General features: G+C 45.3%; 2 protein-coding genes across 2 annotated transcripts in view; one reads left to right on the forward strand and one right to left on the reverse strand.

Moving 5' to 3' along the window:
• The window catches only part of LOC132571772 (uncharacterized), a 165,207-nt gene that overhangs the window by 119,465 nt on the left and 21,258 nt on the right, over positions 1 to 24,484 (forward strand). The window contains exon 18 of the mRNA XM_060238564.1: positions 757 to 1,068. Within this exon, the coding sequence (XP_060094547.1) occupies positions 757 to 1,068 (312 nt within the window). The remainder of the gene's footprint in view (positions 1 to 756; positions 1,069 to 24,484) is intronic.
• On the reverse strand, positions 5,939 to 24,327 carry LOC132571076 (zinc finger protein 436-like). Its single transcript, XM_060237738.1, has 4 exons — positions 24,179 to 24,327; positions 20,055 to 21,138; positions 9,546 to 9,672; positions 5,939 to 8,365 (listed from the first exon to the last, which is right to left on the reverse strand). Exons 2-4 carry the CDS (start codon positions 20,868 to 20,870, stop codon positions 7,233 to 7,235), a joined length of 2,076 nt encoding a protein of 691 aa, XP_060093721.1. The 5' UTR covers positions 20,871 to 21,138; positions 24,179 to 24,327; the 3' UTR covers positions 5,939 to 7,232.

The raw sequence follows: 24,484 nt of genomic DNA on the forward strand, positions 1-24,484 counted from the left end.
AAATCTATTGAAGGTCTTTCAGGCCAGTGAGGGAAAATGGAGGGCAGATTTTCTTAGCTCTTCTCTCCTCTAATGACAATTGGTGGTCTTTTGTAATAGAAGTGAATAAAAATAGAGGGCTGGCCTTTCTAGCCCTTCTCTCCACTGCTGGCAATTAATGGTTTTCTGCAGTAGCCATATCAATGAGGAAAAATGAAAGGCTGATTTAAAAAAAAAACAAATCGTCATGATCTTCTTTGTTCTAGCCTCTGATGGGCAAGTGAGGACAAAAAAGGAAGATCTTCAGTCAGGAAGACCTGGCTACATGAATGTTGGCAACATATATTGTAAAAGATATCAAGAGACATTTTTCCAAGATCCTGAGGAAAAAGATATGCATGGACATAAGCACAGACAAAATCATAACAAGGAAAGTCTTCCAGGGAAGACAGCGGAGGAAACCTCTCAGTGTGAGGAACATAATGGAAACTTAAAGGAAATGCTCTTCCAAGAGGAAGCCAGAGGAATGATAAAAGAGAAAGGACAACCACTGAGTACAGTAAACGCTTCTCTTATCACTTGCCTTTTTTTGACAGAGAGAGAATGCAGAAGGGAGAAAAGCCCTTCAAATACTCATTTTGTGAGAAGGTGTCCAATGGAAGAACAAACCTGATGTTCCATGAGAGGATGCATACAGGGGAGAGGCCCTACGAGTGCTCAGAGTGCGGGAAAAGCTTCAGCACCACATCAAACCTTATAATCCACAAAAGGGTATACACACAGGTGAGAAACCGTACACGTGCTCTGACTGTGGGCAGAGCTTCAGTCACAATGCCTCCCTGACCAGGCACAGGAGAACCCACACCGGAGAGAAGCCGTACAAGTGCTCTGACTGTGGCAAAAGCTTCATTCAGAAAGGGGAACTGATTGTGCACCAGAGAACTCACACAGGAGAGAAGCCATACGAGTGCTCTGAGTGTGGGAGAAGCTTCAGCACCAGCTCTCATTTGATAAGGCATAGAAGAGTACACACAGGCAGGAAACCACAGAATTGTTCAGACTGTGGCAAAAGCTTTTATAAGAAATCCAGCCTTATTACATGACAGGGAACATATATGGTTGATGAGAAACAATAAAAGGGCAGAGACTGTGGGCAGAGTGTGGATAAGCTACAGCGCTGTACTCCATTACAGACAGAAGAACAGAAAAGTAGCTCATTGTAGCCAAAGCTTTACAAATAGCTGCCTCTTTATCATTCACTGAAGCAACAGTAGTGGAACATTATATTTATAAATAGCCTAGGCCTGAGGTCCCCAACCTTTTTGATTTTGTGGACACCTTTGGAATTCTGACACAGGGTGGTGGGCACAGACACAAAATGGCTGCCACAGAAGGTGGAGCCAGCCATAAAATGTCAAAGAGTGAGGTGATAACTCTGATAACAACCATAGAGCATGCCCTTTTTTCTGCTAAAGATACAAGCATCTAAGAACACAGTTCATTGATCCGTTAGTTCCTGATGGTGACTTGCGCATAGCAAGTGAGTTTCCGATGGGTCAGACTAGAAGCCCAGCTATCAAAGATCCTGTTTTTCCCGATTGATTGTCCTGTGATGTCCACAGTGGGTCATGCAGGCCAGAGCTGTCTCCTAACGCTGGCTTCTAGCCACCAGGATTTAGGGATGCCAGCCTCCAGGTGGGATTTGGGGATCCCCTGGAATTACATCTCCAGACTAAAGAAATCAGTTCCTCTGGAGAAAACAGATGCGTTGGAGGCTGTGGCATTGGCCTATTACACATCTGGCTGCAGATTTTCAAAGATTTTTCCTTAAACTTGACTTTGGATTATTATTATTCAGTGTGTGTGCCCCTAGGTCTTTAAAAGTGGACTAGATAGATACACAGAGGGGGTGGGCCTCCCAATAGCTGTTCAGCCAGGATACTTAAAGAGTGACATGCTCCAAAATGGGTCATAGTTCCAGATGGGTCATAGTTTGCAGGCTGTATCATCTTCCAACTCTACCGAGCAAGTTGAAACCTTCTCTCAATACTCTTTCCAGGCCAAGGGCATCCCAAGCAGTTGTCAGGGCAACAACTGGGAAGCAGTGAGCCTTCCTTCCCTACAGCTAGCTCTTTGGCTGCATCAAATGGGGGTGGTGGCCCTGCCTGGCCAATCAGGAGTTCTGCTGGCCTTAACTCCATCAGGCACAATGGGAGGGGCTCTGTATTCCAGACTGGGGCCAGACTAGCCAAGAAGGGTGACCTATGGAACCAGCCAGTCTCACCCCAGCTGGTTTGGCCAGCAGCAGTGGCACATCAAACCTGGGTGCGCTCAGGCTTCAGCCAGGAGGATAAAGGGCTTAGAGGGAGCAAAATGAGAGTCAGGCAGTGCCAGCAAGAGGTGGTATTATGAGGGTCAGAACAAGTGCTTCACAAAGAAAGGGGGTAACGGGGGTGGGGCTGTAAGTGGGAAGAGCTCAGGGAAAAGCAGTCTTTCAGGGCAGTGAGCCCTCCAGGAAATTTCCTTGCAACTTTAACTTCTGGACCACCCAAGCTTTCTCCTTGGTACTCTCATTTTCTATGTTCAGTGAATTACCTGCAGGCTCAAACCTAGCATATCAAGGAGATGGGTAGCATGATAAGCTAGTTTTCTCCAACAAGGGATTTGGTTGGGGGCAGAATATGCAATTACCTCCATTTGCAATCTGAAGTGGTACAGGCCATGTCTACCATCTCTGTTGCTGGGAAGTCCTGTGTATTTTATACGCCACACCAGCCTCTCATGTCTAAAATAGGAAAAGGTCAATTTTTAAAGAAAAAGACAATGCTCGGTAGTGACAGAATCCAAACTCTGTCCCCTCTTCCTTACCTTGGCTGTACTCTGTTGCTTTATGGATTTTCCTGCCAGCCTGATTCCAACACCAAAACGAGAGAAGAACCTAGGGACAACCTAGGGTGGGGGAGGGGGCAGGGTTTAGCTCCCCATATCCACACACCACTTTTGGTAACACTTGGCTTTAGGCCATAATGGGTGAACATGTACAAATCCACATTGCTACCCATCCTTACATCTACTTTGGCTTAGAGACCAAAGTTGGCATCCCAGAATACTTTGCAACATAGCCAGATTAGCAAGCCCAAGCAAATCCATGCAGAAGTAGAAAAGAGAAGAGCATGAGGTTGAGTGAGTCCTTGCTCATATCCTGCCCCAGATTTTGTAAGTCTTCAAAGTGCTGCTAGACTATTGCTCTTTTCTACTGCTACAGATAAACACTGTTACCCATCTAGATAGATCCAAGTGGGCAGCTGTGTTGGTCTGAAGCAATAGAACAAAGTAGGAGTGAAGTAGCACCTTTAAGACCAACAAAGTTTTATTCAGAATGTAAGCTTTCATGTGCTAAAATCACACTTCATCAAACAATAGGATGGAATGGCAAATAGTCCTAAATACCCATCTTTATCTATCTGAAAAGAAAACCATCTTCCTTGTAGATTTACAGTATTTACTCAAATACAAGACTAGAGTGTCTCCCCCCCACACAGACACACACACAAAAGTATGGCACTCAAAAAGAGAGGGCTTTTTAAAAAATCTTACATTCACATAAAAGAACAAGATTTGAATCCAGTAACTCCATAAAGACCAACAAGGGTTTTTTGGATATAAACTTTCGAGACTCAAAGCTCCCTTTGTCAGATTTGACTCTCAAAGGTTGCACCCTGGGAAATTTTGTTGCTCTTTATGGTGTCACTGGACTTGAACCTTGCTCTTCCACAACAGACCAACCACTGGAAGCTGTTTGCGTGCAAGTCACTGTTATGCCAAATCATTATGTTAATTTTAAAGAGGGTTGTCATCTTACCGTCAGGGTTTTATTTCAAGCAAATATGGTATAATACATATTTGTAAAACCATCAAGCTATTTTGTCTGGAAAAGGGAAACAAGTTCTTGTGAGCAAACAGAAAAATGATACATGGAGAAAAAATCACCCATAGGAACTTGAAGCCTCAGACTGCTGCATTAACTTCCTCCTTTAGAGTGTTTAATCTCGCACTATTTAAGGATTTGCTGCTCTTCTGCTGGAAGATTGCCACCCTCTGAATAAAATCTTTGTTTTTATCACCTTTGAACTTCATGTCCAGAGACTATTCCCTTCTCATCTCTGTCTTCATCTGTTTTCTGTTTGTTTGTGTGAAAACCTAGGAAGCACTGTTGGCCAGGTTGTAGGCAGTGTGGGAAGAAATAATTAAGCAATCAAAAGCTCCTGCAAACCCAAAGTACCCTCCTATGAAGGTTGAGGTTGCCTGCTATATCTCTGCATGATTTACTGCTCTGATTTAGCCTCCTTCCAATTAGCCCCCATTGAAGGTGACGCATTCTGCCCCATCTTTGTGACTGATATTCTATTTCTCCTGATCTAGGATAATTATTTACTCCTTGATGAGGCTCTATATTGCATTAGTCACAGATGATTTGTGCTTCCTTTCAACCAACTTCCATCAGGATGAGTAATTTTGCCCCACCTCCAGGGCTTTTTTAGTAGAAAAAGCCCACCAGGAACTCATTTTCATAGTGGTCATACCTCCTGACATCAAGCCAGCTGGAACTGCGTTCCTGCTCAAAAACAGCCATGCCCACCTCTATATCCACTGTGATTGGAGCATTCAAGCACTCTTGCCACAGAAGAACCATTGCCTTCATAAGAAGGCTGCCTGTTGCATCTCTGCTTCAGTCACTGCTCTGACCATGACTCTTCTCAATCAGGAGCCAAGGCCAAAACAGCAATTTATAGGTGTACTACATCCAATGAATGTGGATAATTTTTAACTGTACATATTCCAGAAGTATAGCTTAGAGGAAGACAGTTGTAAACATGAAATGTGCTTCCAGTTTTAATTAGGGGGGGAAACCCTTTAAGACTCTGTCCTACATTCTAACCAGAACAAAGGAAAGGGAGAGTCAGTGTTATACAGTGGTTACGAGTGTTAAACTAGCACTTGAGAGACCTGAGTTCAAATCCCCCCTTGTGCAACTTGTTGGGTGACCTTGAGCCAGTCACACACTCTCAGACTGACCTACCTCATAGGGTTGTTGTGAGGATATGCTGAAGGAGAGGAAAATTATGTAGGCTGATTTGGATCCCCAATGGAGAGAAAGGTGGGGTACAAATGAATTAACTAAATAAAATCTTGGTCTCTGAGCTTGTGTCTGAGGAACTTCCTTCAACATCCATTTAGCTGGAGATGGAAACACTATGCTGGACTTGGCAACGCTTGGGTTTTAGCCAACAAGCCTCATTTTTATGCATTCTATTCATTCTGTAAATTCTATTGCAGAGTGCTTGACTCTGGGGACAGTTCGCTACTTTTAATAACTCTACTATGCATTGCCAATTCTGCTGGGTTTGTGTGTGTGTTAATTCCTTTTATTCTGCTGCTGGCTACAATTTTAGGTTTCTTTTAAAAATGGTTTCATAGTTCTATCTTGTTCTAATTTCATGCTGAGAGTTGCCTGGCATGGCATTTCATTGACCAAAATCTTCCCGAATAAACAAATCTGGTAGTGTTAACCCTGAAACCATTCACTGCATTTAATAGTAATATTAGTAAAGCTGATTGACTTATGACCCGCAGCTGAAAGTTACAAGAAAGGTGAGGTAGAGATTGAGATAGAGACAGACAGACAGACAGGGTTGAGAGGAGAGGCAGTTTGTTAGGGGGAAAGAGCTTTATTGGAGTGTGCAAAAGAGTGGAAGGGAAAAAGAACCCAACATTTATCTGAAGATTATCTGAAGAAGTATGCGCACACACAAAATTCTATACCCAGAATTAAACTTTTTTGTCTTACAGGTGGCACTGGACTCCATTTTGTTCTGTTGCTTCAGACCAGCACGGCCACCCACCTGAATCTACCAATGATCAATAGTGAGAAAGAGAAAAGCTGGTGAGAGACATGTCATTTTGTTCATGGGTTTATTTAACACATTTCTTCACGCTGCCTTTCTGCCCCACAGATGTTCAAGGTAGTTTACAGCAACGTAATAGAAGTGAATAATAAGTAAAACCCAAGTGCAACTACCATTCAGAACAGTCTAAACATTTGCAACTAAAACAGCAAGTAAAACAACAGCACAAGAAGGAAAAGTCAGGAACCTACACACACAAGCCAAAATAATAACAAAGAGGAACTGGGCAGGGGCGGGGGCAGGAGGGATGGGAACAAACCACTTCATACACAAATAGCACAAATTTTGCCTGGTGCCTGAAAACACACCAGAAAAGCCCTGCTGGAACAGGCCAAAAGTCCATCTAGCACCTTGATCTCCACAGTGACCAACTTGATAGCATTTGGAAGCCCAAGAGTCAGGCATGAACACAATTGCCCTCCCCTGTTATTTGCCCCCAAGCAACTCATACTCACAGATACACTGCCTCTCCACATGGAAGTTCTACACTACTACCATGGCAAATAGCCATCAATGGACTTCTGGGAATAGCTATTGGAATTTGTCAAGTCCTTCCCCCCAGGTCATCTAAGCTAGTGGCTGTCACAACATCCACCAGGCGGCAAGTTCCACAAATCAATTACGAGTTGCGAGGAAGAGGTTCCTCAAAGAAGGCGCCTGGCAAACGTCTCTTGGGAGGGAGTTCCATTACATGAGGCATAATCACAGAACACGTCCTTTGTCCAGTCAACACTGGCTCATCTCCAAAAGGTGGGGGATTGAGAAAAAGGGCCTCCAATGACAATCTCAGTTGATCGGTGGAGACAGCCCCCCAAGATACCTCAGTCCCATTTCAGAACTGAAAGGTCAACACTAGCACTTTGAATTGTGCCCAGGACCAAACTGGGACCTAACAAAGGTCTTGGGTACACAAGATAAATCACAGCGAGCCCCTGTTAACAACCTGTTGGCCATCGATCTGGAGCAGTCCACTTCCTACTCAGGCAGATTGGCGAACTGCTGACATTATTTCCACTTTCAGTCCCTTTTTATCCCCTAAGGTCTTGACAGATGGATCTGCTTGTCTGCTGCTTTTCCCGCATTTAACTGCTCTCTGGTTTCCTGCAATGGTTTCCACAGATTTCACTTCTCTTTGGCCTTTTACTTGATCGTTCAATTTGGCGCTTTGAAGACTTTTTTCAAAGTGGAAAAGCAGCCTGAATGTTTTTAAAAATATCCGATTTGTTTTATTTTAGATCTACATTGAAGAGTCAACCCTGTCTGGACATCTTTGCAAGCTCTGATCACTTAAGGGTTTTCTCTGTTCTGCGCATGGACCCTCTGATGGCCCATCAGGTGCGCTCGACGATTGAACCTCTTTCCACACTCTGTGCAGGCATATGGTTTCTCTCCAGTGTGGATTCTCTGGTGGCTGATCAGGTTTGTGCTGCGATTGAACTTCTTCCCACAGTCGGCACACTCAAAGGGCTTCTCCCCAGTGTGGATCCTCTGGTGCGTCTTTAGGCTTGATTTGCGGCAAAAACTCTCACCGCAGTCCAAACATGGGTACAGCTCCCGGGCAGAGTGAATATTCTGATGCCGGATGAAGTGCTTGGTTCGGCTGAAACACTCCCCGCAGTCTGGGCATTTGTACGGCTTCTCCCCGGTGTGGTTCTTCTGATGCCGAATGTAGGTTGACTTATCGCAGAAACTCTTGCTGCAGTGTGGACACCGGTATGGTTTTTCACCCGTGTGGCTCCTCTGATGGGTAATGAGGTGATGGCTCTGGCTGAAGCTTTTACCGCACATGGTGCATTTGTAAGGGTTATCCCCTGTGTGCAGCCTCTCGTGCCTCACTAGGCTGGACTTGTCGCAGAAGCGTTTGTTGCAGGCTGAGCAAGCATAGGGTTTCTCCCCCGTGTGGATCCTCTGATGTGAAATGAGGTTGGAGCTCCGGCCAAAACCCTTCCCACAGTCCAGGCACTTGAAAGGTTTCTCTCCCGTATGGATCCTGCTGTGGCTGTTGAGCTGTGAGCTCTGGCGGAAGTTCTTGCCACAGTGCGTGCATTCATAGGGTTTCTCCCCACTGTGGATCCTTGAATGCACAACATAGCCAGACTTGGAAACAAATGCTTTCCCACAGTCCGAGCACTCATAGAGTTTCTCTCCCGTCTGGGTTCGCGAATGCCGGTTCATGAGGGATTTGTCTCGGAACAAATTCTCCCCTAATTTCTTAGTGTTTTTCTTCTCTCTGTGCATGGCTTGCTGGATGGCCATTTCGTAAAGGCTTCCGGCTGGGGAGATGAAGGAGTTACTCCTTTGTTCCTCTGTTTCGTTTCCCTGAAATCTCTTTGGCTCTGCTTGTTTGGAAAAGTCTTCCAAGTCCTGAATTCTTCCTCGTTCAGAGGACATCCTGATGTTCTCAGCTGGCTTCCAAGCACCTGCAGCAACAAAGGGGGAAGGCTGATAAGAGTATGTAAGAAGAAGAGAACACAACTAGAACAAAGTTCGAATTCAGTGGCACCTTTAAGACCCACAAAGTTTAATTCTGGGTAGAAGCTTTCTTGTACATGCACAATTCTTCACTTACATTTTCAAAGTATCTGAAAGAAGTTTCAATGTATCTGAAGAAGAGTGCATGCACAGGAAAACATCTACCCAGAATTAAACTTTGTGGGTCTTAAAAGTATCTCTGGGCTCAAACTTTGTTCTGTTTTCAATAGCGTTTTCTAATTCTGTAATCTGCCTTAAGAAAAACGGACTCTCTATAAAGCAAATAAATAAATGACTTATTCCTTTACTGTTCACAGCAGTCTTGGGTAGCCCAGCTTAACTCATGGTTACCAAGAACACCAAAGAAAACTGGGGTGGCTACATGGAGGAAAGCAAACCACCTCCATTCTTCTCTTGCCTGGAATGCTCTGGGATTGGGGCACCCCATGAGTTGGTTACAGAAATAATAAAAAGTGGAGTCCCCCCCACCTAAGAGCTGGTAACATTCTCAGCCCACCCCAGTTGGTTTTTCCTTCAACTTTGGGGTCCATTTCACCCTCATGTCAAAAGAATAACAAGTTTGTGCTTGGACAAGGGCTATTCTGAAATTAATTTCTTATTATCTGACAAAAAAAAGAAGCTCAAGCATCCAAAACTTAAAAACAAAAACTAGAGAAAAACAGTGCCTCGGGTAGGCAGCATAACAGTATTTTAAGCCCTGCAAAGAGTCCAAGTGAGGGACGTCATGAAAAACAAAAGATTTGATAAATAGATTCATGTGAGGTGAAGTGAGAAGGAGGAGGAGGAGGAGAAGAAGAGGAGGAGGAGATTGGATTTATATCCTGCCCTATACTCTGAATCTCAAAGTCTCAGAGCAATTCACAATCTCCCCCCTCCACCGCCAACAGACACCCTGTGAGGTAGGTGGGGCCGAGAGAGCTCTAACAGCAGCTGCCCTTTCAAGGACAACTCTTGAGAGAGCTATGGCTGACCCAAGGCCATTCCAGCAGGTGCAAGTGGAGGAGTGGGGAATCAAACCCAGTTCTCCCAGATAAGAGTCCACACACTTAACCACTACACCAAACTGGCTCTCGAACCCATTGAGACACAACCCTCCCCCTTCCTTACCGAAGACAGAGGCTTCCCCGTTGTGTTCCAGCTTGACTTCTCTGTAGAGGTGACCAAGAGCCATTTCCAGTGAAGTTCCATCACTCACCGGGAACCGCGGAACTGCCTCGTGTGTCATCCCAGGGCCCTGAAACAGGAATGAGCTTTTGAGTCCAGGCACAGAGATCTGAGTGGAAGCAAGGAGAGCTAGAAAGATTGCTACTACATGGAGGTTTCTTTCCATTTTGGTGAGCAAACTGCAGCACATTTTGGGGTGGGGTAGAGAGCAGCCACACAATGACCTGCTCTAGGTCATGATCAACTTATCTTCTCTCCATCCCTTACTCTCTTTCCCAGCCTGCTTTGCACCAGTTTTTCTGGAGAGAGTGCAATCCAGAATTATCATGCTGAACAGAACATGGCACTTTTTCTTACCTTACAAAAAGGTCTCACCCACATTGACACCATTGGCTGGGATGAGGCAATACATAAATTTAATAAATTAATAATAATAATTTTCCTGCCACCAGCTTCTTGCAGTCACTGTTTCTCCACAGCACTACTGAAGTGCTAAAAAAAAAAAGGTGATTGTTCTAGCAATTGCCCTTTTAAAATTCTTCCCAAAAAAAGCTCCCTGGTGTCTCAGCAGCTTGGTGGCCAGCCAATCTGGTGTGGTGGCCAAAGTGTTAGACTAGGTTCTGGGAGAGCAAGATTCCAATCCCCTATTTTCCATAAGAAGCTTGATGGATTACCTTGGGCCAGTCACACACTCTCAGCCTAATGTACTTTAAAGGGTGGTTGTGAGGATAAAATGCGCAAAATAGAGAATGTTACATAAACACAAAAACATAAGAAATGTCTGTAGGATCAAACCAGTGGTCCATATAGTCCAGCATCCAGTCTTGCACAGTGGCCAACCAGTTCCTCTGGAGGGCCAACAGCAGGGCATAGCGTCTGAGGCCTTCCCCTGGTGTTACATCTAGCATTGGGTTTCAGGGATTTGCTGCCTCTGTTCCTCTCCTACTTTCCCAGGATTCTTCATAAGAAAAGCCCTGGTGAATAAGACCAGTGGTCTGTCTAGTCTAGCATCATCTCTCACACAGTGGCCAGCCAGTTCCTCTGGAGGGCCAACAGCAAGGCATAGACACCTTCCCTTGATATTGCCTCTTATCGCTGGTATTCAGAGAGCCAATAAGGTGCAGTGATTAAGAGTGGCAGACTCTAATATGGTGAATGGGGTTTGATTCCACACTCCTCCTACACATGAAGCCTGCTGGGTGATCTTGGGCCAGTCACAGTTCTCTCAGAACTTTCTCAGCCCCACCTACCTCACAAAGTGACTGTTGTGAAGAGAGTACGGGAATGTGATTTTAGGTTACTTTGAGACTCCTTAGAGTAGAGGAAAGCGGGGTATAATCCCTCTTTTTCTTCTTCCTCTGAACATCAAGGTCCCCTTTGTTCACCATGGCTAGCAGCTACTGATAGGCCTATCCTCCATGAATCTGTCTATGCCAGGGGTGTCGAATTCATTTGTTATGAGGGCCAAATCTGACATAAATAAGATCTTGTCAGGCCGGGCCATGTTGGGCTGGCCACATGTGTACTTATTTAAGATTAGGTAACAGAGATATAAACTTTATAAAACACACGAACATTTTTTAAAAAAGAAACTTAAAAAATAAAGCATGCTTAAAACATTAGCACTTATTGGTCTTAAAGGTGCTTTCTTTGTATTTCTCCAATGAGATCTAGGGAACTGGGCAAAGGAAGCTCTGGCTCTTTCCTTCCTTCCCCAGGGGATGAAGGGGGGAGCCTCAGGCAGTAGAAGGAAGAGAGGCTTGGCTCAGTAGCTCTGCTGTGCAATTGAGAGAGCTTGGCAAAGCAAGCTCTGCCTTCCCCCTTTCCTCCCCAAGGGAGGAGCTTCAGCCAATGGAGAAAATAGAGGTTTGCTCTGTAGCTCCCATGTGATTGAGCATGTTTTGCAAAGCAAGTTGAGATGCAGAAGGAAGCAAGAGAGAGGAAGAAAGAAGCAGGCAAGAGCCAGTTGCTTGGGGGCCCGATAGGAGCCCTCTGGGGACCTGATTTGGCCCCTGAGCCACATGTTTGACACCCCTGATCTAAGCCTTTTAAAGCCATCTATGCCTGTGGCCCTCACTACATCCTCTGGCAGCAAATTCCATAGTTTATTCAGTCATTGTAAGCCACTCTAGACCCTCTTTGGGGAGAAAAGTGAGCTATAAATCCAGTCAATAAAATAAATATCAGCAGAGGGAAAAGTGCAGAAAAATGGTGGCTGATGGAGAAAAGTACACAGAAAACTCCTGAGCAGAAGCTCTGCCACTTGTGTGCCAAGCAGGCCTCAGATTCAGCAGGAGCTCACAGGAGTACAGCTCCTGAACCTTTCTGAGGGTTCCTCCTCCTCCTCCCCACCTACTTTGTCCATTGAACAGTAGGTGCAGCTGCATAACAATCCCTGGATTAGGAGAGCAGGCAGCCAGTCAGCCACCAGGGGCTTAGCCATGCCCCCAGCAGCCCTCATTAACCCCTGGAGAAGCCCACGCCACCCTTTCTCTGCTTTTTATGTGATTTTGGGTAAAGAGTGGCTTGCTGGCCTTTTGGCTGAGGGGGGAGGAGCCAAGGAGAGCCCCAGTGAGCAAGGCCTGCTTGGACTGGCTGGATCTCTAGCCAACTCAAGCTGGCCTCACTTGCCCAGGGCTCTCCTTTCTTGCATTGGAAACTAAGAAACTGGTGGTGACAGTTGAGACTTTTAACTGGGATGGATTCTGACTAATGGGAATAAAGACATGAATGGTAGCCAGGAACCATAAAAGCTTATTCCATTGAGAAGGCTCATATGCCTTTACTTCTTGCCGGCAGAGTAATTACCCAAGAAACAGAGTAATCGGATAACAGATATTAAGAGATTGTTGCCAAAACAGAGTTATGGTACAATATGGTATAATGCGGTTAAGAAAGCAGGGTAAGAGAGTAGAGTTGAGAAAAAAAGAACAAACAAATCAGAGCTGAAAGAGTTGGCAGACTCTAAGAAATAGGGAAAGCAATCAAGGGAAAGTTATGCTAGACCCCCTTCCTCGAAACCCCAAGGGAAAGCGCCGCAGGAGGGAGGGAAGGCTGCTACCCCACCTAGTACAAAAGACTTAGATCAGATCCTGCCAGAAAGAAAAAAACAAGCGGGGAAAAAACAGCAGAGGCCAGCAGAGAAGGGCAAGTGGGAACGGCATCACTCACTGCCTCCACACACCCCCCCCCCCGGCAAGAGACAAAGAAATAATGTTTTTTATGGGCACCCTAGCTGTCTGGAGACAGAAGAAGGAAAGTGGACATTAGTGAGACTGTTGGGGGAATTTGTTATTCCCAACTACCCATCAAGGTTCAAGAGTGCCTATGGGGAAAAGAAGCAAGACGCTGGAGAAGAAAAGATTAGGCACCTAGACTTCTAAGACTCTGGTGGGAGGGAGTACTGCCAAAGCTAGCCTTTCCCGCCTCAGAAGCCGGGGAAAAGACATACCTGGCATTAACTCAAGTCAAGTAAACACAGAGGCACGCTCACTGAATCAGTCTTGTGGGTCAAGGAGAACACTTGATAGCAGATCTAGCCAGAGCCCACCCACCCCCAGCAGAAAAGCTTTTAGAAATTCCAAAGAGGAAAGGGAGAAAACATTGACTTTCCAGCACACCTCACATGCTTAAGGTGAAAAGGCAGTGGGAGGGCAAATACAAGGGAAGAAGAAAACCTGTCACACACGTGCACATGATCACAGAAACACGGAAAACCCTCAGAGAGTGGGTAGAAAAGGGGGTTGGGCAGGATCAAGAAGACGGGGAGGAAGGGCCAATTCAGAGAGGCAACTTAAAGAGTTCCAGGATATCTCAAGCAGACCCCAAACCAGTAAAAGGAAAGACAAAACCTCCTCTCTCTCCCTTTCCCTAACAGAAAAGGTCCTGAATCATGAAGAAGGCTTAGAGTAGACACAGCTTGTTTTGCCGGCAGTAAAGAAATGCAGCACCACCACCCCAGACTCAAATAAAGAAAAGCTTGAGAGAGGAGAGGGGTGGGTGTCCAAATATACATGAGTCCCCTTCAGGAATACCTACAGAAGGCGACCATGAGGTTTAACTCCTGACTGCCCTATAACACTTTTGAAGGCAGATTTGCAGTTCAGTGAAAGGAAGTCACTAGAGGGAAAGAAGGCTATAGGCAACCCAGCAGGCCTTGTTTTCCAGCCTGAATAACAATTCAATTAGCATTGAAAAGGGATTTACAGAAGGAAGGGGGAACACCCTAGTATCTGGATGCAGAGGAGAGGGAACCCTTGAGAATTGGAATCAAATCAGAAAGGGGGCATTCTGCTACATTTGGGAATTATAGATGGTTCACAGTTGAAGATGCAGCCTCTAGTACACACACCTCCTCATCATCCCTAACTAAAGCTTCCTTTTTGAGTCCCAGCGTAAAAGCTCAGTTAGGAAAATAAACAACCTACATTTGGTTTAAAACAGTCTACAAACTGTAAAGTACTTAGGCATTCATACATTTCCAGAAGCCAGAGAGCCCGCAACTCATTGTGAGCCCAGTCTGCAGCTGACACTAAATCCCACAATATACAGAACCCAAAAATACAGACGAAGAACGCTTACCCCAACATGAGGCAGATAGAACTTTTAGAATGTTTAGAGGGCAAATATCCACAGACTCACCACCGCCATGAAGAGATTCCAGCGGCTGAGAGGGGGGGGAAATGGATGGGAGAGGCATAACAAAAAGCATAACTGGCAAGCCAGCCAGGAGATATTGATAAGGCTGCACTTTCACATACTTTCACAGAAGGGAAAAAAAGCAGATAATGGAGAGGGGAGGAGACGGATGGCTGGCAAACCGACAGACAGAAGACAACAATTCTGGCTGCCTCCTCTTTATCCACCCTTCCGTAGAAAGAAACATGATTTCCATGTGTTTAAAGTATAGATGAAATAAAGCATTGTACATTATACCCAACAGGCATATTGGTGGGGGCAGGGGAGAGAGAAAACTAGGACTTGTCTAACATCTGAATAAAGACAAGTGGGAAATCAACTATTTATACATGAGAGAAAGGCCCAATAGGATTCTAACACAGAAAGTAAGTCCTACAAGCAGAGAAATCATGGCCTGCAATGTTTATTATCTGCACTCTATAGCATCTCTTTTACAGCAAAGTGGCTGACTCATGACATCACTTTTGAGGCTGCAACCAACAGAATCCTGTTGCCAGAGGGAGACTTAACCCACAATGGGAGGTAACATGACCTAAGAGAAATCCCCATCCAGAATGCAGACTTGGAACTCTATATTGATGGAAACAGTTTCATGAAAGGTACACTGTTACATAGTAGGGACAGAAAAGACAGTTTCAGCATGGGCAGAGGAGATTTTTTTTGTTTTAAACCAGGCCCTTCAAAGAGCAAAAGGGCAGATTCTAAGTATACAGATTCTAAGTATGCCTTTGGGGTGGTTCATGGGAGAAGGACCCAGTAATGACAGGGTCAAGCCCTTCCACCTTTCTAGATCTGTCGTTATATTGGTTAATACCCTATCTAAATTAATCTTAACTAGCTGCGATAGATCGTTAGGCAAAAAAAGGCCTAAATATTTCACCTGCCCTGTTGTAACTGCTAACTGGAAAGAGCTATAATCTAAACTTCCACACCCTAATGGCATCAGCTCAGATTTAGACCAGTTTATTTTATACCCAGCTAACTTACCGAAATTGTCAATTATTGTCATTACAGCTGGGATAGAATGCTCAGGGTTCGACACAAACTGCAATAGATCATCTGCGTATAAAGCAAGTTTATATTCCAAACTCTTAAATTTAATCCCTATGACGTCCTTAGATTTTCTAATGGCTGCCGCTAAAGGTTCAATACATAAATTGAAAATAAGAGGTGAGAGAGGACACCCCTGTCTCACACCGCGATTTAATCGAATAGGAGGTGATAAATTATCATTAATTTTTAATCGGGATGATGGATTATGGTATAGTAATTTAATCCATTTTATCAATGATTGAGGAAAATTCAAATGTGATAAAACCGAAAAAATAAAGTTCTTATGGATTGAATCCTGTCATTATGGCTTGACCCTGTCATTATGGGGGAAAATTAATACTTTAAAAATGTGCATATTTCCAAAATTAATTTATATTTTGAGAGGCATTCCTATTCTAATCCCTAAGAAATGGTTCAATAAAATCGATGGGATCCTATCTAAGTTTATTTGGGGCTCCAGTCGACCTAAGATCTCTATGCTTAAGCTTCAGAGAGAGGTGAAGGAAGGTGGTTTTGGGGTTCCGAACCTGTTATTATATCACAGAGCCCTTTTATTAGCTGCAGTTAAATGGTGGAATCTTGTCAGCTTGGATAACGCACCGACCTGGGCATCGCTTGAGGGCGCAATGATATTTCCATTGGAGGGATGTTATGCACTAGGTTCGACGTTCTCTGTGATAAAACATCCACTGAGATCAATTACTTCAGCTAGAAAAGTATGGGAGCTGACATTGAAACTGGTTAACGCTGACCCTTTCTCGCATGAAAAAGCCTCTTTGTGGGGCAATCCTTTAATTAAGATAGGCAATAAGCCGGTTTTTTGGCTTCGGTGGATGCACGCCGGTATTGTTTCTTTGGATCAGTTAAAAAATCAAGAGGATGAGTTTATTGCACACTATGAACTTCCAACTCAAATAACATCTTTACCATTATATCAGTGGAATTTTATGCAAATAAAACAAGCCTTGCGAACTGTGTTCGGGCCTGATGCGTTGGCGGCATCACAGTGCCCGCCATTGTTTGGTCAACTGTCTGAGGCATTTGAGCAGAAGAAATCCAATTTAGTGTTGTATAATATACTGAAGGAGATTATAATACCTGACCTATCTGCACTAAATCAAAAATGGAATCTAGAGGTCCAATGTCACGTGAACTTGGACCAATGGGAAGATTGTTGTAATAAAATTAGGAAGTCCACTCTGGACATCAGGTTGATAACTACACAACAGAAAGTATTGCATAGAGTTTATTGGACCCCACTTCGTATGTTTAAGAGAGCAATGCTATCCTCAGCAGAGTGTTGGAGATGTAAGAGCAGAGAGGCGAATCTCACACATATGCTATTTAATTGTGAGGTGATTCAGAATTTTTGGCAACAGGTGTTATTGAAAATAAAGGATACAATTAAACGTCAACTACCATGGCAAGATAGTCACTTAATACTAAACTTTTTTCCGAAAGAATGGAAATTAAAGAAGGGGCAAAAATTATGGTTAGGAAGGGCTCTGTTGATAGCAAAACGCCAAATTCTTAAACACTGGAAACAAAATGATGTAATTTCAATTCTTCTTTGGGAAGATGACTTATTGAAACTTGCAGCTTTTGAAAAAATATCGTTTTCTGGTCGTAGACAAATGTGTCGTTTTAATGAGATTTGGAGTCCATTTATGCAAATGATGAATGTTTAGCTGATTTGATTTGATATCGTTGTAAACTGTATCGCTTTACTTTTCTTGTATTCACTATATGAAAGTTAGGTTGATGTTCTTCTTTCTGATATCTATTAATGTTTAACTTGAGTAACTATTGTAATTTTATGCACTGGGGTTTCACACAAAATAAAAAAAAAAAAAAAATGGGAGAAGGACCCAGATGGGACAGAGAGACTTCTGCTCTACCAGAAGGCTCTACCAGGATGGGAGAAAATCAACCTTCGGGGACCGAGAGCCGCCAAGAGGCTGAGTTCAGCTTCCCCGGAGTTCTTTGGCTCATCTCCAGCATGCGGTGTCTCCATGGATCAGCAGAAGCAGGCTGGAGGTCCCGAGGAGTGGGTCCAGAGGACACAACACTCACAGGACTGTGCAGCTGTGTGAGAGGCTATATCGCAGAACAACGTGGGAAGGGTGAAAGTTGCTGGTTACATACATGGACCTTGTGGAGGGTCAGGGTGATTGGGAAAGGTTTGAAAAGTTCATGGAAGGTGTGTTTTGGGGAACATGAACTGAGCCAGAACCCAGCTCACCGCCTTGGGATTGGGTTCCATCATTTGAACAAGGGAGAGGCTGGTGGAGTGGGAGAGGGTTTGAGTGCTATCATTGCAGGGACCCTGCATGAAGCAGTTAGGAGGGATTGTTAACTGGAGAAGCAGACCAGCCTGGTCCACTTGAGTTGGTCAAAACTGGGACCTGAAAAGGTTAAAAAGGAGCAGGAAAAGGAAAATGAGGCGTTCCTTCAGAAACTTGAGTTTTGAAGCAGCTGTAGGTTGCCTTGTGAGTCTTAGCAAATATATTTGCACTTGGGAATTTGTATTTGGGGTGAAAAAAACAGAATGGAAAATGAGAACAAATGAGGTGGGACTAGCAAAAGGTCTGAATCTCACTAACTCTCATATGCACCATGTTTTATTCGGAGATGAATCACTTTCATCCTGTCTGTGGGGAGCCCAAAATGGTCAAAAGAGAACCGTCAAAACAAATTGCAGAGGTATTTAGCCCGGAATTCGTTTATCAGTGGACGGGACCTCCCTCACAAGAACTGACAGCTAGACTTTCAATTGGGCTTTCCAAAATTATTGCTTTTATTAGGGGTAACATGAGACCAAGAAGGGAAGTGTTTGAGTTTGGAAGCACAGACATTTGAAATGCAAAAAGGTATATTATTCCCCAGAGTCAAACAGAAACCTGCCTATAGGTCAGTTTCTGTTATGTAGACTGGTACATTCCAGGAAGGGTTTACCAAGATCCTTGTATATTTGGCAAGCTTCCTAGACTGATTATTCCCTGGAAGAGGGAACACCACACACACAGGAGAAAAAAACATGCAAGGGGACAGGACTCAGAGGAGCCTAATCCTGGATGAGAGCTGTTTACCAGGAGTCGGTGTACTCACAGATACCGAATATATGGCCTTAGCTATCTCTTTGTTTGGGCTGCTAGGCTTGGCAGCGGCGAATGGGATAAACATAAATGGGTTAGCTTGCCTGGTGGTAACAGGAGTAAGTGAAACATCAAAAGCCATAAGTGGTCAGTGGTGAGATCTCAGAACAACAGAGAGGGCCACTCCAAGATGGCCATAGATGTCTTGCTCCTTAGAGCAAATCATGGATGTGAGGAGCTTGAAAGTGTTATCTGAACTGTAGTTCATTGTCTAAACTCAAGTGACCATTCCCAAATCCCTTGAAGCACATGTGAAAGAGCAACAGAGGTTAACTTGAGGCACCATCTGTAAAAGAATTTCTGGGACCTACTGGGAGGTGTTGGGAATGGTTCCAAGGCCTGGGGTCAAGGGTCAAACTTGTCCTCATGTATGCTTGCCATGCATGTATGCTTTTGCTTGTAATGCTTTTGCACCTGCATTCAATGTATTCAATGTATAGCCTTGCTCATATCACACTTGAAAGCAATGACCAGAGGTTTTCCTCACAGGGGAAGAGAACAAAGAAGAGAAGGGAATATACACAGAGAAAGATCTGGGGTTGATGAAAGTGGAGTGTAGATATCTCGCCTCCATTTTGATTAAAAGAGGGGAGCTGTAGGACACAGATTCAGATTTGCATTAGAGCATGGACAGAGTGTCAGATAGAATTGCACTAATCCAGATCACAGAACTCATTTGCTCCAACCTACCTTGCACTACCGTTGCATTTGAACTGTTATCTTCAAAGTATTATATTTGCAGGGCTTGCTTTAAAAGTACATAGTGCTTTATCTCTCTCTATCCCAGGCCTGAAGTGGTCTGGAACAATGGACAATAGGCCTCTATTAAGAGTCCTTGCTAAGCATAATATATATGAAAGAAAATCCTTTGATAAGGGAAGCTTTTCTCCCTGCCTCAAGGAAGGACCTCCTAGTCTGAAAGGAGCCATCTTGCCCACGCAGTAGAGATTAGGAGTACTGACACATTCTCTGGAACGAAACCAGAAACCGGGAGGATGCTGGATGCCAGGAAGACGGGAGATTGGGAGTAAAGAACAAAGAACTCCCTAAGGAATTACCTCACCCTGGTAGATATGGGTTTCTTTAAGCCAATGAGACACCACAAAAGGCTAAGAGCGAGGATTTGTAACCAATCAACGAGACCTGCTTTGTTATTGGAAATTGTATAAATATGCTATGTTTTTGTAAAGATGGGTTTGAGGAAAGATGCAGGAAAGATGGTGGTATAGAGAGATACGGGTCTTTCCTCCTGCCACTAGTGGTAATAAAGGAATCTCTGGATCAACTCACTTGGAACTCTGGCTGTTGAGTCCCTTAATTTGGGCTGGAGGAACTCAACTCTCAGCACAGATGGTGTGTGCAACAGTTGCTTTTGGCGTGGGGGGCATATGCTAATGAGTTACGCTAATGAGCTCCACCACCTATTTTTCTACAAAAGGGCCCCTGGTGCTGATAAATGTGAAACAAAGAAACATCGCTTCTTAGAAGCAACCAAATCTCACCCTCCCTCCCCAACCCTGGACTGCCCAGAAACGAATTCTCCCACCTGCTGATCTTGCCTCTCGGCCTCTTGCTGCCTGAGGAGAAAATTCTCTGCCAAGGCCACTGCCTGAATGCAGTTTTCTGACCCACGTTCCCGGACCCAGCTCAGCATCTCTTGGGGCAGGATGCTCAAGAACTGCTCCAGGATCACCAGCTCTAGGATTTGCTCTTTGGTGTGGCTCTCTGGCATCAGCCACTGGTGGCAAAGCTCCCGGAGGCGGCAGTAGGACTCCCATGGGCCAGCAGCTTCCTGGTAACGGAACTGCCTGAAGCGCTGCCGTTGGAGCTCGGGACTCCCAGGCTCTTCAATCTTGATCACTTTAATGTCGTCAAGGTCTTTTTGATCTGGGAAGTCTGGCTCATGGTTGGGCTTGGAGGCTGTTCTGTTCAGTCCCAGTATGGGTCTACCCTCTGTCTCTTCATCAGCCCATGGGCTGGTGGCTGCTGCTCCTTCAAACAAGGCCGGGAAGTTCTGTTTAACATTTGTTGGTGTCATCTCTAGACGCTGAGGGGTTCGGTCTCCCAACGGATGGGACTGAACAATCTTCACAAACTCCATCCTTTGCGATTCCCAGCGCTGGGACACTGGACCCTCTTCGGTTTCCCGTTTAATGCACTGCTGTGCTGCAGTTCGACCCTGAGTAGTCGTCTCTGGCTGGGGGTCATCAGGGTCATCTCTGGATCCTCCCAATTCCAGCTCTGGTTTAGGATTCTCCGGCACCAGCCGTTCCATTTTCATGGCTGCCGTTGTGTCCTGCTGCAGAAGAGCCCGGAGATGGAAACCCAGAACTGTGGACCCTCTTGCCCTTTCGGCAGCCATTTTCTGTTGCAATGGGTAACTCTAGCTTTGCTCAGTTCAGGCCTTTCTTCTCATCTGAAGAGGCAACCAAAAGCCACTGGTTTCAGACAAGGAAGCCAAAGGCAGTTTCCACAGAATTCCCACCACGACGTGTCACTGAGACAGGATTGCCACCACGACGTGTCACTGAGACAGGATTTTCACCACAACGTGTCACTGAGAATCAAGGCTGAACCAAAAGTTTTTCAGAGGTTGATGGTCTTCATTTGTTGTAGAGAGACCTTCTTCACTGAAAGAAAGGAATACAAACAAAGAGTATAGTGTGTTCTGGAATAAGAAGAGACCCACTGGGAAAAGACAATAACAGGAAAAGTGGAAGGCAGCAGGCAAAGAGGAAGACCCAACACAAGATGGATTGACTCAGTAAGGAAGCCAGAGCCCTCAGTTTGCAAGACCTGACCAAGTTTGCGAATGGTAAGTTTTTGGAGGTCATTCATTCATAGGGTTACTGTAAGTCGGAAGTGACATGACGGCACTTCACATGCATGAATGGCAGTGTTTGTAAGTTGGAGCTCACTTCATCAGATGCATGGAAGCATGTGTCCATCACATCAACTAGACTTAATCCATTATATGAAAGTAATTTATAGGTTCTGCTAGTGCTAATGATTCCAAGCTGACCAGAGGCCCTGCCCCTGCCACCTCTATGAGGTCCCGCTCCCCAACAGCCCTTCAGGAAAGGAATTTGGGAGGTGGTTAATGACCAGGAGAGACAGGCAATGACCACAGCAGGATCCCTAGCAATGGCTTGAAAGAACAGACCACTTCCTAAGGAAAGGGAAATTGGTCCTTCAACCACCATTACCAACACCACAAACTGACCTAGAAATAGAACAAAGTAGGAGTTAAATGCACCTTTAAGACCAACGAAGTTTTATTCAGAATGTAAGCTTTCGTGTACTCCAAGCACACTTCCTGATTCCTCGTCTGATGAAGTGTGCTTAGAGCACACGAAAGCTTACATTCTGAATAAAACTTCGTTGGTCTTAAAGATGCACTTGACTCCTACTTTGTTCTACTGCTTCAGAACAACACGGCTGCCCACTTGGATTGACCTAGAAATGTAATGGAAGCCAGTGAAGATTTAAAAAAAACCCCAGAGAGATGAGGCATTTGACAAATCCCAGGAAATGACCTGTTAACTGCATTTTGATCCGGCTAAAGGCCCTGAACAGTCTTCAAAGGCAACCTCACAAACAGAATAATCTAATCCAGAGCTGGGGGGAGTGGGCTGCAGCAGGCACACCAGCCTGAGCAAAACTCCATGTCACAGTATACCCTCCCCAAGTAGAAATACCTACCTGAATCTGGTTAGTGTAATCCATTGAATACATGGAACTCATGGAAGTGTCATACTGAATCAAACCACTGGTCTATCAAGGTCACTTGTGTATACTCAAGACAGGAAGTAGCTCTCCAGGGTCTCAGGCTGAGGTCTTTCATGTGACCTGCTACCATAGGAGAAGTCAGAGTTTGAACCTGGGACCTTCTGTGTTCCAAGCAGATGCTTTACCGCTGAGCCATGGCACCTCTCCTCTCCATGCATAATTAGGGTTTCCAACAGGGCTGGGGGGGGAGGTGGACACCTGCTCTGCCCCTTTAAACAGCTGTAAAAGGGGAATAAACCACTTTAAAAGGGGAATAGACACATAGAGAATAAATCTATCAATGGCTACCAGCCATGGTGTCTTAGGGGAACCTCCATGTTCACAGGCACTAAGCCTTTAAATCCCAGAGCCAGGAGGCAACGTTAGAGAAAGGCTTAGGCCTCTCTATGCCCTGTTGTTGGCCTGCAAAGGCACTGGTTGGCCACCGTGTGAGACAGGATGCTGGACTAGATGGACCCCCTGGTCTGATCCAGCAGGACTCTTCTTGGGTTCTTAAACAGAGAAGCTGTTAGATGCTGTTAGGGGAAGGATAAGCTTTTCTCCTGGCCTGATGGCAACTCTGCTTCAGGTTGCCAGGTGTCTTGAAAAGTACAGCCTGGGTTGCCAAACTACCTTTAAAAGTTCCTTAATCCACAGGTGAAGCTTTTCAGGTATGGAAGCCAGCCTGATCCCAGCCAGTGCCTGCAGTGACTGTTCACTGGTACTTGTTCCAGAATTGGCTACCTTATTCCCACCCACCCCCAGCTTCCTGCTGCAGAAAGAGAATGGCTGGTGGGGTGGGTGCTTTCTCTAGTAGGGTTGCCAGCCTCCAGGCAGGGCCTGGAGATTTCTGGCTTTTACAACTGATCTCCAGCTGGCAGAGATCAGCTCCCCTAGAGAAAATGGCAGCTTGGAAGGGTGGACTCTAGGGCAGGGATGTCAAACATGTGGCCTGGGGGGTGAATCAGGCCCCCAGAAGGCTTCTATCAGGCCCCCGAGCAACTGGCTTTTGTCTGCTTCCTTCTCCCTCTCTCTTGCTTCCTTCTGCATCTCAACTTGCTTTGAAAGGTTTGCTCAATCACACAGGAGCTACAGAGCAAAACCTTGATTCTTCCCCTTTGGTTGAGGCTCCTCCCCTTCCTGGTCCCCTGGGGAGGGAGGGAAAGAGTCAGAGCCTCTTTTGCCCAGTTCCCTGGATCCCATGGGAGAAATACAAAGAAAGCACTTTTAAGACCAACAAGTGCTAATGTTTTAAGCATGTTTTATTTTAAGGGTTTTTTTTAAAAAAAAATTGTCATGTTTATCTGTGTCCTTTAAAAAGTTTATATCTCTGATACCTAATCTTAAACAGGAACACACATGGCCTGGCCCGACACAGCCCAGCCCGGCCCAACATGGTTTCATTTATGTCAGATCTGGCCCTCATAACAACTGAGTTTGACAACCCTGCTCTAGGGCATTGTACCACGCTGAGGCCCCTCCCCTCCCCAAAGCCCACCCTCTCCCGGATCCACCCCCAAAGTCTCCAGGTAATTTCCAACCCAGATCTGGCAACCCTATTCTCTAGGGTTGCCCAGGTACCGCTTGCCCCTAATAGGGGGTGGGGGGAAGGGTTGATAGCTCCAGGCTGAACAACTCCTGGAGATTTGGGGATAGACCCTGGGGAGGACAGGGACCTCAGAGGGATACAATGCCATAAAGTCTCCCCTCCCGAGTATCCATTTTCTCTGGGGGAACTGATCTTTATAGTCAGAAGAAGAGCTGTACTTCCAGGGGACCTTCCGGTCCCACCTGGAGGCTGGCATCCCTTTCTTCTGTCTCTCCAGAACCCCCTGTTCAGTAGCACTCCCCGCTTAGGCCTCCTCCAGCTTCTCTCAACCAGACGCAAAGCCGCAGACTTACTTCGGAATCAGTCCAGATCTGTTGCTTATGAAATGCGGGCGTAGACTCTCACTGGTTCGAAAGGGGGAAGGAGAAGCCCCCAAACTCCCAATTTGCAGATTTGTTATTGGGGGGGAGGGAGGGGGGGAGCAGGTCAGGAAGATGCATCCGCTGAAAGGATCCCCTCCCCTTCCTTTCTGGCAACGCCAGCTCTGCCTGTCTGTGTGTTGCTTAACCGTTAGAGGGCCAAGGATTGAATATACGCGCTTCAGACTTGGAATGGATTGATTTCTTTACTCTTTTTATAGGGATAGTTTAAAAAAAATG

This window comes from Heteronotia binoei, chromosome 5, assembly GCF_032191835.1.
Source record: "Heteronotia binoei isolate CCM8104 ecotype False Entrance Well chromosome 5, APGP_CSIRO_Hbin_v1, whole genome shotgun sequence".
NCBI lineage: Eukaryota > Metazoa > Chordata > Lepidosauria > Squamata > Gekkonidae > Heteronotia > Heteronotia binoei.

Excerpts from the sequence above, each read along its gene's own strand:
- LOC132571076 (XM_060237738.1), bottom strand. The coding sequence starts at position 20,870 with ATGGCTGCCGAAAGGGCAAGAGGGTCCACAGTTCTGGGTTTCCATCTC. Across the intron at positions 9,673-20,054 it reads CCGAGAGGCAAGATCAGCAG|GGCCCTGGGATGACACACGA; the intron begins GTGGGAGAATTC and ends TTCCTGTTTCAG. Across the intron at positions 8,366-9,545 it reads CGGGGAAGCCTCTGTCTTCG|GTGCTTGGAAGCCAGCTGAG; the intron begins GTAAGGAAGGGG and ends TTGTTGCTGCAG.